At 48.4% G+C, this 12,537-nt stretch overlaps 1 protein-coding gene across 3 annotated transcripts in view; it reads left to right on the top strand.

Moving 5' to 3' along the window:
* Positions 1-12,537, top strand: part of LOC115472011 (beta-1,4-galactosyltransferase 2-like) — a 236,794-nt gene that overhangs the window by 156,768 nt on the left and 67,489 nt on the right. For all 3 annotated transcript variants that reach the window (XM_030206039.1, XM_030206040.1, XM_030206041.1), the window contains exon 3: positions 11,908-12,143. In XM_030206039.1, coding sequence (XP_030061899.1) covers positions 11,908-12,143 — 236 coding nt within the window. The remainder of the gene's footprint in view (positions 1-11,907; positions 12,144-12,537) is intronic.

The following is a 12,537-nucleotide window of genomic DNA, read 5'->3' on the forward strand; positions in this document are numbered from 1 at the left end:
CATTCCATGTAGAAGCCTGCGCGGCCACATTGGTGATCTGCAAGGGCCGACTTCTACATCCCATGTAGAATCTCAAATAGTAGCAACAGTGGAGGAGGAGTGGCCTAGTGGTTAGGGTGGTGGACTTTGGTCCTGGGGAACTGAGGAACTGAGTTTGATTCCCACTTTAGGCACAGGCAGCTCCTTGTGACTCTGGGCAAGTCACTTAACCCTCCATTGCCCCATGTAAGCCACATTGAGCCTGCCATGAGTGGGAAAAGCACGGAGTACAAATGTAACAAAAAAAAAATACATTAAGACTCTGCCAACCTATTATGATGAAAAAGAAATCTAAAACCTAGGTTTTTCCATTGGAGTTAGTTCCGATGGATGTTTTGTGATGTGAGATGCCAGTTCGAATGCCTTGATGAGACATTTGGCTGGAGACAGTGGTCAGTTTTTTGCCTGAGAAGCAAGAACCTTCAACGTAGTCACCACCCCTGAACATGGAGTCCTTAGATGTACAGGAGAGATGTGGAGCCAATGCAGATTTGAGAGAGGAGTGGTCAAACTGTTGCAGCCTATGAGGCAGAAGCTAGCATGCCAGCTGAGTTGGTGATGTCTAGCATTGTCCGAGCGTTCAGATTCAGCAGCAAGAGCCGAGAAAGCGGTGAGGCTTTGGTGAGTGGGGGGTACAAGGTGGTCCCCCAACAACAACCTCAGGGTTTTGATTTAGAAGCCATATGGAATGTTATCTCTGGTCTTCAGCTTACACTGGGGGTTCAGTTATAGAACTGCTAGTTGGTGAGTCATTTTCTATGAAATCTCAACTATCGGCTTTGGAAACTAAATTTGGGGTATAGGAAGAGACTCCATACTTGAATTCCAGGGTGAAACATGGATGAAAGATAGGAGTGGCCTAGTGGTTAGGGTGGTGGACTTTGGTCCTGGGGAACTGAGGAACTGAGTTCGATTCCCACTTCAGGCACAGGCAGCTCCTTGTGACTCTGGGCAAGTCACTTAACCCTCCATTGCCCCATGTAAGCCGCATTGAGCCTGCCATGAGTGGGAAAGCGCAGGGTACAAATGTAACAAAAATAAAATAGATACTATTGGAGATTCTACATGGAATGTTGCTATTCCACTAGCAACATTCCATGTAGAAGGCTGTGCAGGCTTCTGTTTCTGTGAGTCTCAGACTCACAAAAGCAGAAGCCTGCGTGGCCACATTGGTGATCTGCAAGGGCCGACTTCTACATGGAATGTTACTAGTGGAATAGCAACATTCCATGTAGAATCTCAAATAGTAGCAACAGTGGAGGAGTGGTGTAGTGGCCTAGTGGTTAGGGTGGTGGACTTTGGTCCTGGGGAGCTGAGCTTGATTCCCGGCACAGGCAGCTCCTTGTGACTCTGGGCAAGTCACTTAACCCTCCATTGCCCCATGTAAGCCGCATTGAGCCTGCCATGAGTGGGAAAGCGCAGGGTACAAATGTAACAAAATAAAAAAAAAAAGAGGAGGAATCTTAAGAAAATACTTTTTTACAGAAAGGGTGGTGAATATGTGGAATGAGTTTCTAGTGCAGGAGTGGAGACAAAAACTTCAAGAAAGGTTGGAACAAGTACAGAAAATCTTTCAGGAGGAAGAGGAAGGAATGATAGATGGTATGGACAGTATCATACACCACCCACCTGTCTAGCTGACAGCACCAGGGTTGCCAGGTGGAAAATTTTTTTCCAGCCCAAAGGAGCCCAAAATCCAGCCCAAACTCAAACCCCGCCCCTGACACCCCCGCCCCCGCATCATCAACCCCGCCCCCGCCATCATCGGCCCCGCCTCCCCCGTCACTAACCCCGCCTCCCATGTCACTAACCCCGCCTCCCATGTCACTAACCCCGCCTCCCACGTCACTAACCCCGCCCAGAAACGTCATTAACCCCGCCCACCGCAGCCAAAAAAGCCTGCGAAAAAACCGCCCCGAAGCCAAAAAGGAGCCCAAAAAACCGCAACCCGCCGCGGGCAAAAATTTCCCGCGGCGGGTCGCGGAAAACCGCCCAATTGGGCGGTAAAACCGCCCACCTGGCAACACTGGACAGCACTGCCCACCTGATGGTATTGGCCAAGTATTCATGCATTCCACAGCAACACAGTAAAAAGAGAGCAAATAATTTCCAACCCTAGAGATCCACCAGGTATAGGGTCCTGACTTGGCTCTCTCTTTAAGATCAGGGTGAGTTTACCCCAGTCTATCTCCCTGTTTGCCCTAAAGTCTTGAGAAGAACAGAACTTTCCTCTTTGGGCTTAACAGGGGCCTTTCCTCCCTTCTTTGGTTCTATTTATAAGGAATGTTTACAGTTCATGTGCTTATGCAAATGAAGACACTTGCTCTGTCACTGGGCACTTATTGCTCGGTTTCCAATTGTCAGTGAATTATGTCACTAGCTACCAAAAGAGTTAGTTCCCCCTCACCTCCCTCGTAGCTTTCCCCGATGGCTACGTCCTCCCACCCAGGGGTCCAAGTCTTCACCTTAAATGTAAGGGTGTGTCATCGGACTAACCTCAGATCCAGGTAGAGACTACAAGATCTTGCTCTAGTATCTCTGTCAGGGCTGAGGCCATCTCTGTTTCTGGGTCAGGATGTTCACCTCACAGATAGGAAGACTTTGTATAGTGTGATCTTACATAGGAAGGTAGAAATTTTGGAGAGCATGGTCAGACAGCAGAATTTGTATCTAATTAATTTTCCAAAGCCATGGAGACAGTTTTGGGAATGAAAATTTCCAAATGTTTACATTGGGAACCCCTGTTCTAGAACATTCTTTCTTCTGAGAGTTTCCCTTCCTATTAGGTGTACCTTGGATGTAGGTAAGAATGAATATCTTGGATGTCGACTGATTGGGTCTCTTCCCTTTTGGGGAGTGTGAAGAGGTCTGGGCCAGCCCATTTCTGTTTATTTTGCTTGAAATTCTGGGTTTCTGGAGTAGAATTAGAGCTGGCTATTTTGGGGGTTCTTTAATTAGCTGTCAGAGGAAGTTTCTTTTTACTGAGGTCCTGGCATTCCCTCTTCTGTCTTTCCGATTGCTCTGGGCCTTGCAGCCTCATTTTCTTCATTAAAGCCTTTGGCTGCAAGATTGATGCTCTTAAGCTAGACTCTGGCACTTTATGTAGGTGGGAAGTGAGGCCCCTGTTTTGAAACCTTTCCCTATAAAACCTCTCTCCATTCCCCTTCTCCCTCTGATGGGCTTCTCACAAGGGCACTGAAAATTTGCAGAAACCTCATCTTAACCTTGTGCAAAACCTCCATTTTTGTTTTTCAACCGTCATAAATCATTTTCATTGCTCTGGATTTCTCCCTGGGGGCTGAGCCTCAGCCTCATACATGGTCTTGACAACCACCCACAGGCATAAAGATACACAGGAAAATGTCAGACTATGCTAAAAGGATTTCCCTGTGCTGACACCGATAACACTCTTGTTTGGTTATGTGAAATGTAGTCAACCTGATGAGCAGATCACCGAAGATAAGCTGAACCGGTTTTGGATTGACCCTTTTGCAGATGTTGGCACTTCAAGGCCATGTGTGCATTGGAGGTGCTTGCAAGACTGCTTTAAAAAATCTGTTAAAAGTACTCTGGTAATATTCATTAACCACTAGACTCATACAGCAGGGTGATGCTGCTACTACTACTACTTATCATTTCTATAGTGCTACTAGACGTACGCAGTGCTGTACACTTGAACATGAAGAGACAGTCCCTGCTCGACAGAGCTTACAATCTAATTAGGACAGACAAACAGGACAAATAAGGGATAAGGACAAAGGGTAGCAAGATTCCGGAATCCCAAAGAGTAGCAAGATTCCGGAATCCCAAAGAGTACTACTACTATGTATCATTTCTATAGCGCTACTAGACGTACGCAGCGCTGTACACTTGAACATGAAGAGACAGTCCCTGCTTGACAGAGCTTACAATCTAATTAGGACAGACAAACAGGACAAACAAGAGATAAGGGAATATTAAAGTGAGGATGATAAAATAAGGGTTCTGAACAAGTGAATAAGGGTTAGGAGTTAAAAGCAGCATCAAAAACGTGGGCTTTTAGCTTAGATTTGAAGACGGCCAGAGATGGAGCTTGACGTACCGGCTGTGATGAATTGAAGAGCACACCTTAGTCTGCCTGCCTTTTGTCAGTTCGGAGACTGTATTTTCCTTGTTTGGATAAGTGCGTTATCACAGAGGGAGATTTAAATTGCGACATGATGTTGAGGTGTGATTCTTCACATGTGGCTGAATATCACATCCTCTAATGCCCACTCCCTTCCATCCCCAACAACAGAAATATTTGGACTGAGCACCCCCCCCCCCCCCCCCCCGTAGGCCCTCCTGGGCCTATCTTTTCAATCCCTGGTGATCTGCAGGGTCCTATGGCAGGAGCCATGCCCACTTGCTGCTGCCCATCACGGCTCCTTTCTCAAAATGGCCGCCATCACCCCTAACGACAGTGTCATGGCACTTGCGAGTACTGCCACTAGGGATCATGGCAACTGTTTTGAAAAAGGAGCTGCAACAGGCAGGAGCGAGTGGGCATCCCCTAGATCACCAGGGATTGAAAAGGTAGGCCCAAAGTGAGGGCCTTGCTCGGAAGATTCCTGTCATCAGGAGTGTAATGGAGAGGGGGGGGGGGGAGGGATCTGGATTGAGGGGAAGGGAGGGAGCACCAGAAGCCACCGCTATGGCTACGGCCAACATTCAGACTGGTGCTCAGTTAGTTCGAAGGCTAAAGTTAGGATAGCCTTTTTTTGCTATCCTTACCTTAACTAGTTAGTAATGTGAATATTGTCGCTAACCATTTACGTACCGGCTTCCTGTGCACCTCTCTGTCACTGTCTGGGTGGTTAGTGCCAGTGGTGTATCCACACCCAGTATTTTGGATGGGTAAGGCACTCCACAGCTGACCCCCCCCCCCCCCCCCCCCCCCGGAGATATAAAAAAAATCATAGATATTTTTTCACCTACCCCACATCAACATCTCTCCTCCTCCGTGGGTCCCGGCATCTCACCGCCCGTCGCGGAACCCCGTCCCTTCCTGGTGTACATTACAGGCGTTCCTGGCGACTGCAGTGATTCAGTTATTGCTGCCTGCTCTGGCCCTGCAGGCTTCTATTGGCCGGGTCCCGCCAGACAGGAAATGATGAAAGTGAGGGCGGGACCTGGCCAATGGAAGCCTGCAGGGCCGACGCAGACAGCAATAATTGAATCACTGCAGGTTCTAGGGACGCCTGCAAGGTACACCAGGGGGGGACAGGGTTCAGCGACGGGCGGTCAGATGCTGGGATGCTGCGGAGGAGGAGAGATGTTGATGTGGGGTGCTGCTGCTGAGTGGGCCTGAGCCAAGAATGGGTGGGCCCGTGCCTACCCAGGCCCACCCGTAGCTATGCCACTGGCACTGTCCAGTTAAATGCCACCGAATAGCAGCAGGTAGGAGGCACAAGTGATTTAACCCGTTAAATAATTTTGAAATTGGGCGGAAATATATATCTGAATAACTTAAAGTTCAGTATATCATAGCTAGGCAATTATTTGTAATTCCTGTGTGTTTGGTGAAGGCAGAGGGGCAGTTTGTAGGGTGGTAGGGCAGTTGCAGGGGGTGGGGGCAGTTTGCAGGGTGGTGGGCATTGTTTTTGTTGTAGCTCTCGCAGTTAAGGGCTAAAAGTCCGTCGTCTTTTTCTTTGGGGCTTTTGCAACTCAACTCCTCTCGGGCTATCCTGTGATTCCTGATCAGCCCTGTCCCTTGCAGCTCTCCATGAACAAAAATGGACTGTATTTTTTTTTCCGGGTAGAACTCCCAGAGCCTTTTATTGTTTTCAGTTCAAATCTTTTTTATTAATATTATTTAGTCCTGGGGAACTGGGTTTTTGTTTTGTTTCATTTGTACCCCGCACTTTCCCACTCATGGCAGGCTCTATGCGGCAGGCAATGGAGGGTTAAGTGACTTGCCCAGAGTCACAAGGAGCTGCCTGTGCCTGAGGTGGGAATCGAACTCAGTTCCCCAGGACCAAAGTCCACCACCCAAACCACTAGGCCACTCCTCCACTGTTGCTACTATTGGAGATTCTACATGGAATGTTGCTATTCCACTAGCAACATTCCATGTAGAAGTCGGCCCTTGCAGATCACCAATGTGGCCGCGCAGGCTTCTGCGTCAGACTCACAGAAACAGAAGCCTGCGCAGCCTTCTACATGGAATGTTGCTAGTGGAATAGCAACATTCCATGTAGAATCTCCAATAGTAGCAACATTCCATGTAGAATCTCCAATAGTATCTATTTTATTTTTGTTACATTTGTACCCTGCGCTTTCCCACTCATGGCAGGCTCAATGCAGCTTACATGGGGCAATGGAGGGTTAAGTGACTTGCCCAGAGTCACAAGGAGCTGCCTGTGCCGGGAATCGAACTCAGTTCCCCAGGACCAAAGTCCACCACCCTAACCACTAGGCCACTCCTCCCACTAGGCCACTCCTCCACTGTTGCTACTATTTGAGATTCTACATGGAATGTTGCTATTCCACTAGCAACAGCAGATCACCAATGTGGCCGCGCAGGCTTCTGCTTCTGTGAGTCTGACGTCCTTCACGTATGTGCAGGACGTCAGACTCACAGAAACAGAAGCCTGCGCAGCCTTCTACATGGAATGTTGCTAGTGGAATAGCAACATTACATGTAGAATGTCCAATAGTAGCAACATTCCATGTAGAATCTCCAATAGTATCTATTTTATTTTTGTTACATTTGTACCCTGCGCTTTCCCACTCATGGCAGGAGGCTCAATGCGGCTTACATGGGGCAATGGAGGGTTAAGTGACTTGCCCAGAGTCACAAGGAGCTGCCTGTGCCTGAAGTGGGAATCGAATGCAGTTCCTCAGAACCAAAGTCCACCACCCTAACCACTAGGCCACTCCTCCACATCTGATCGCTGCATCTCCTGATAGTGGAATTAGGAAAGATACAGAGAAGGGAGACCGAAAAGAATTGAGGGATGGAATGACTTTCATATGAAGAAAGGCTAAAGAGGTTAGGGCTCTTCAGCTTGGTGAACAGGTGGGCGAGAGGGGCAGTGACGATCCTAGGTCGGCTGCCACCCGGGGCGGATCGCCGATGCGCACCCCCCCCCCCCCGGGTGCAGCACAACCCCCCCACCCCCAGGCGCAATGACCCCCCCTGGTGCATCAACCCCCCCCCCCCCCCCCCCGTGTGCATGCCGCTGGAGGGGTGCAGAGAGCAGCCGCGCGCCTGTTGGCTCCGCTGCCTCCCTGCTCCCTCTGCCCCGGAACAGGAAGTAACCTGTTCCGGGGCAGAGGGAGCAGGGAACCAGCGGAGCCGACAGGTGCGTGGCCGCTCTCTGCACCCCTCCAGCGGCGTGCACCCGGGGCAGACCGCCCCCACCGCCCCACCCTTGGTACGCCGCTGGAGAGGGGATATGATAGAGGTCTCTAAAATCCTGAGTGGAGTGGAACAGATAAATGTGAATCGATTGTTTGCTCTTTCAAAAACACAAAGTCTAGGGGACACGCCATAAATTTGCTGACTATTATGTTTAAAACAAACAGGGGAAAATATATTTTCACTCAATGCATAGTTTAGCTCTGGAACTTGCTGCCAGAGGATGTGTTGAAAACAATTAGGGTATCTGGGTTATAAAACGGTTTGGACAAGTTCCTGCAGAAAAAGTCTGTAAACTGTTATTAAGGTAGAGCAGGAGAAATGTAGCCTCTGTTTATCCCTGGGGGTAAGTAGCTTGGTTACTACCTACCTTTTGGCATCCTGCCAGGTACTTGTTAGAACCAGTCTGCCCAACAAGATAAACTCACTTTACATGGTATGTGATACTTTATACCCGAGTTTGATTTGTCCTTGCCTTTATCAGGGCACAGACCCTAGAAGTCTGCCCAGCACTCTTCTTGTACTAAACGTTCTGAAGATTCTGGAATCCTAAAGAGTTACAAGATTCCGGAATCCTAATTAGTAGCAACATTCCATGCAGAATCCCAAAGAGTAACATAATAACATGGTAAATGACAGCAGATAAAGACCTGTACGGTCCATCCAGTCTGCCCAACAAGATAAACTCATTTTACATGGTATGTGATACTTTATACCCGAGTTTGATTTGTCCTTGCCTTTCTCAGGGCACAGACCGTAGAAGTCTGCCCAGTTCTGTACTGTTCTTGTACTAAAACTTCTGAAGCTAACGTCGAAGCCCCTTAAAATTTACACTGAAGCTCATCCATATCTATTCAGTCACAATCCGTAGAAGTCTGCCTAGCACCGGTTTTGCTTCCCAATTACCGGTGTTGCCACCCAATCTCTGCTAAGATTCCGTAGATTCATTCCTTCTAAACAGGATTCCTTTGTGTTTATCCCACACGTTTGAATTCCGTTACCGTTTTCATCTCCACCACCTCCCGCGGGAGGGCATTCCACATATCCACCGCCCTCTCTCTGTGAAAAAATACTTCCTGATATTACTCCTGAGTCTGCCCCCCTTCAACCTCATTTCATGCGCTCTAGTTCTACCGCCTTCCCGTCTCCGGAAAAGGTTCGTTTGCGGATTAACACCTTTCAAATATTTGAACGTCTGTATCATGTCACCCCTGTTTCTACTTTCCTCCAAGGTATACATGTTCAAGTCGGCAAGTCTCTCCTCGTACGGTTTGCAACGCAAATCCCATACCATTTTTGTATCTTTCCCCTCAGCCATCTCTACAGGTTCCTTTAAATTTCTCTCCATCCCATTTTCTTAATTCTCTCTCCCCATTTTCTTTTCCTGTTACTTTTGGAAGCACAGTATTGTGGGTGATCTTTGCCCTGAGCGACTCTTTCCCTTTGGTGTATGCTTCCTTTGTAATCATAATAAGAGTTATCATTTATATAGTGATAAAATGATAAAGAGGATGGAACTCCTTTCGTATGAGAAAAGGCTAAAGAGGTTAGGGCTCTTCAGCTTGGAAAAGAGATGGGTGAGGGGGAATATGATTGTGGTCTACAAAATCCTCAGTGATGTAGAAGTGAATCGATTTTTTTTTTTACTCGTTCCAAAAGTACAAAGACTAGGGGACATTCAGTGAAGTTACATGGAAATAGGAGGAAATATTTTTTCGCTCAATGAATAGTTAAGCTCTGGAACTCACTGCAGGAGGATGTGGTAACAGCAGTTAGTGTATCTGGATTTTAAAGAAAAGTTTGGACAAGTTCCTGGAAGAAAAGTCAATATTGAGATGGACATGGGGGGGCACTGCTTGCCCTGGGATTGATAGCATGGAATGTTGCCACTTTTTGAGATTCTGAATGGAATGTTGCTACTCTTTGGGTTCTACATGGAATGTTGCTACTCTTTGGGGTTCTACATGGAATGTTGCTACTAATTGGATTTCTGCCAGGTACTTGTGACCTGGTTTGGCCACTGTTGGAAACAGGATACTGGGCTAGATGGACCATTGGTCTGACCCAGTATGGCTATTCCTATGTTCTTTGTGCTAAGTAGTCGGATACAATATGGGGGCAAGTCTATAAAGGGAATTAAAAGCTGGTGCCCAAATTCTAGGCGCTAAGGGGCTGATGTTCAGACCATGAGAGGTAGCCGGGCTGCTTCCCGCATTCGATGCCGAGGCCTGATATTCAACGCCGGGCTTTTTCTGGCATTTGACATTGCATATTCAGCGCTGACTGGTTAAGTTTAAACTGGCCAGAGATATTCCAGCCATCTTGGCAACCTGATTCGACTGCCAAACTCAACCATAGATCTGCTGAATATCGGCTGAGAGCCGGTTATGTTGCATGATATAACCAGCTAAGCGCTAACCGGCAATATTCAGCAAGAGATAGGTGGTTATCTCCCTCTGAGTATTGCTGGATAGTCAGTTAAGGGCCGTTTCCTGGCCAGTTAAATGGTTTTAAAAATTGGCCGGTAAGCTAATATTCTGTAACCGGAAATGTGTGTGTGCCTGATGCGTTATAGAATACTGGCCTATGTCAGGAATTGGACGCCATCCCGTATGCATACTCTATGGGAGGTGGGAATGGGAGTGACTGATTGCGGCTGTTCGACACCTAACTGACCATATTCAGTAAAGGTCATGTTTAAAGGGCTGGAATATCCAGGACCCAGCCATGCCCCTCCCATGGGAACATTCCCTTTGCGGTTATGTGCTTGAACACTTGGGGGTCGATATTCAGCTGGCAGCACTTAGCGTTTTCCTGACTGCCGCCGGCATTATGCTTAGAAATTCAAGGCATTGAATATCACAGAATACGTGGCTGGGTAAAACGTAGCTGGTTGAATGCAATATTCAGCACTTAACGGCTACGATGAGCCGCATAAAGATAGGACTGACTTTCATGTGGTCATCTTTACGCGGTTAAGATGGCTGGTTAAGTGCCCAGTATTGGCCCTTTACCAGCCAAGTGCCGACTCTGCCCCCAGAACATTCCCAAAATAGCTGGTTTTGCTTTTGGTGCTCACCCAGGGGTGGACTGGGGCAACCAGGCAGTGCCTGAGAGCCCAGAGGCTCTGCCTGGTTGCCTACCGCCGCACACTACAGCCCCCACGCGGCCCTGGTGGTCTAGTGGCTGCTGCCGCTATTCTTTCTGGTTGCAGTGCTGTGTTTACAAAATGGCTGCCAAGACTCCCGTGGTAGTCTCGTGAGAGGCGAGCCTACCGTGGGAAGACTCGGTAGTCGTTTTGTAAACGTGGTGCCGCGCCGGGCAGAGTAGAGGCAGCGTGTTGGCAGGAAAAAGGGGATTTATTTCCTGTCCCCGAAGAAGCCACAGCCACTAGATCACCAGGGCACTTCAAGGTGGGGGGGGGGGGGGGGCAGTGGCAACACAGTGGGAGGGAGGCAGCACAGCGGGGGTGGGGGCACTGGTGGCGGCAGCAGTATGACGGGGAGGCCCAGAGTATTCTCAGTCCGCCCCTGTGCTAACCAGTCAACTACCGCTGAAAATGAGCGTCTAGCCTCGAACAAACGAATTAACTGGCCAGGAGCTGTTTCTGGCCAGTTAAATCGTTTTGAATATCAACCCCTCAGGCACCAGGTTAAAGAATAGTGGCTAAATCCATTTAGGGGCCCTTTTATAAAGCACCAGTAAGCCCAGTGCGGGCTTTCTGCGCACAAGTCTGGAGCAGGCGCCAGTGGTTCCAGCCCCAACATGTGCCATTTCCCGTGCTAGGGAAAATAGGGCCGTATATTTTAGCGCGGCACTAACCCGGCGGTAATTGGGCAGTGCCAGCGCTTTCCGGTTACCACCGGGTTAGAACGGGAGCCCTTACAGCCACCTCAGTGGCTGGCGTTAAAAGCTCCCTCCCTGCATGGCCACGTGGTAAGTGAAATCTTACCGTGTGGCCATGTCTTTTTTTCAGCATTTTTATCCGCTGCAGTAAAAAGGTCCTCAGTGCTCGGCAAAAATGGCCCTCGCCTCGATCACAGGGTCCTTTTTTTCCGCAGCTTGGTAAAAGGACCTCTTAGACAACCAGCTGTTTTTTTTCACCCCTAATTTGGCACTTAACTTCCTTTCAAACTCTACCAGTTAAGGTGCTTAATTGGCAGAATATATGGAATTAGGGGGGTACGTGCCTTCCCCAAAGAGCTTACAATCGAAATGGATATTGGAGGCAACGTGGCTTGCCCAATAATCAGAAGGAGCAGGATTTGAACCCTGGCTTTCTTGGATCTCAACCCGTTGTTCTAACCACTAGGTCACTTCCTCTTCCTCCTCCAGGCAACAGAGGTGGATGAGGAAGGATGTGCTGGAGAAACAGGAGCACTGCTCTGCCATAGAACGTCCCTAATGCAGTAGACCTTCAGGGTGTCTTTGTATCCTCAGGGTCCTTCCATCGACATTTTCAATAACTGTTTTCTTTCTCTCTGCAGTTGGTCGCTTGCTAATTGAGTTCGGCTCTACCATGACTATGGAACGTGTGCAGAGGGAGAACCCCGATGTGAAGGAGGGTGGGAAGTATATCCCCTCAGACTGCAGAGCCAAGCAGAGAGTAGCCATCATCATCCCCTTCCGCCACCGTGACCACCACCTGAAGTACTGGCTCTACTACCTGCACCCTATCCTCCGCAGGCAGAGGATCAGTTTTGGCATCTATATCATTAGCCAGGTGAGTGTGGGAGTTGAAGGGGTCCGGCTGCTTAGTGATGGCCATATGCTGCTGAGGACTCCGATATATTTTCTAGACTTTATTAAATACAATGAGAAGAGAATACGGATATTGCTAACGTGTATTGTCTACAATGACACCTAGGTCTTTTCCTTGAGTGCTGTCTCCTAAGGTGGACTCTAGCATCAGGTAGCTATGATTCGGATGATTCTGTCCAATGTGCATCACATTAAATTTCATCTGTCATTGGGATGCCCAGTCTTCCAGTTTCCTAAGGTATTCCTGCAATTTTTCCACAATCCTCATTCGTTTTGGCAACTTTGAATAGTTTTGTGTCATCTGCAAATTTAATCACCTCACTCGTCATCCCATTTTCCAGATCATTTATAAATAT

The sequence above is a fragment of the Microcaecilia unicolor genome, chromosome 6 (genome assembly GCF_901765095.1).
Source record: "Microcaecilia unicolor chromosome 6, aMicUni1.1, whole genome shotgun sequence".
NCBI lineage: Eukaryota > Metazoa > Chordata > Amphibia > Gymnophiona > Siphonopidae > Microcaecilia > Microcaecilia unicolor.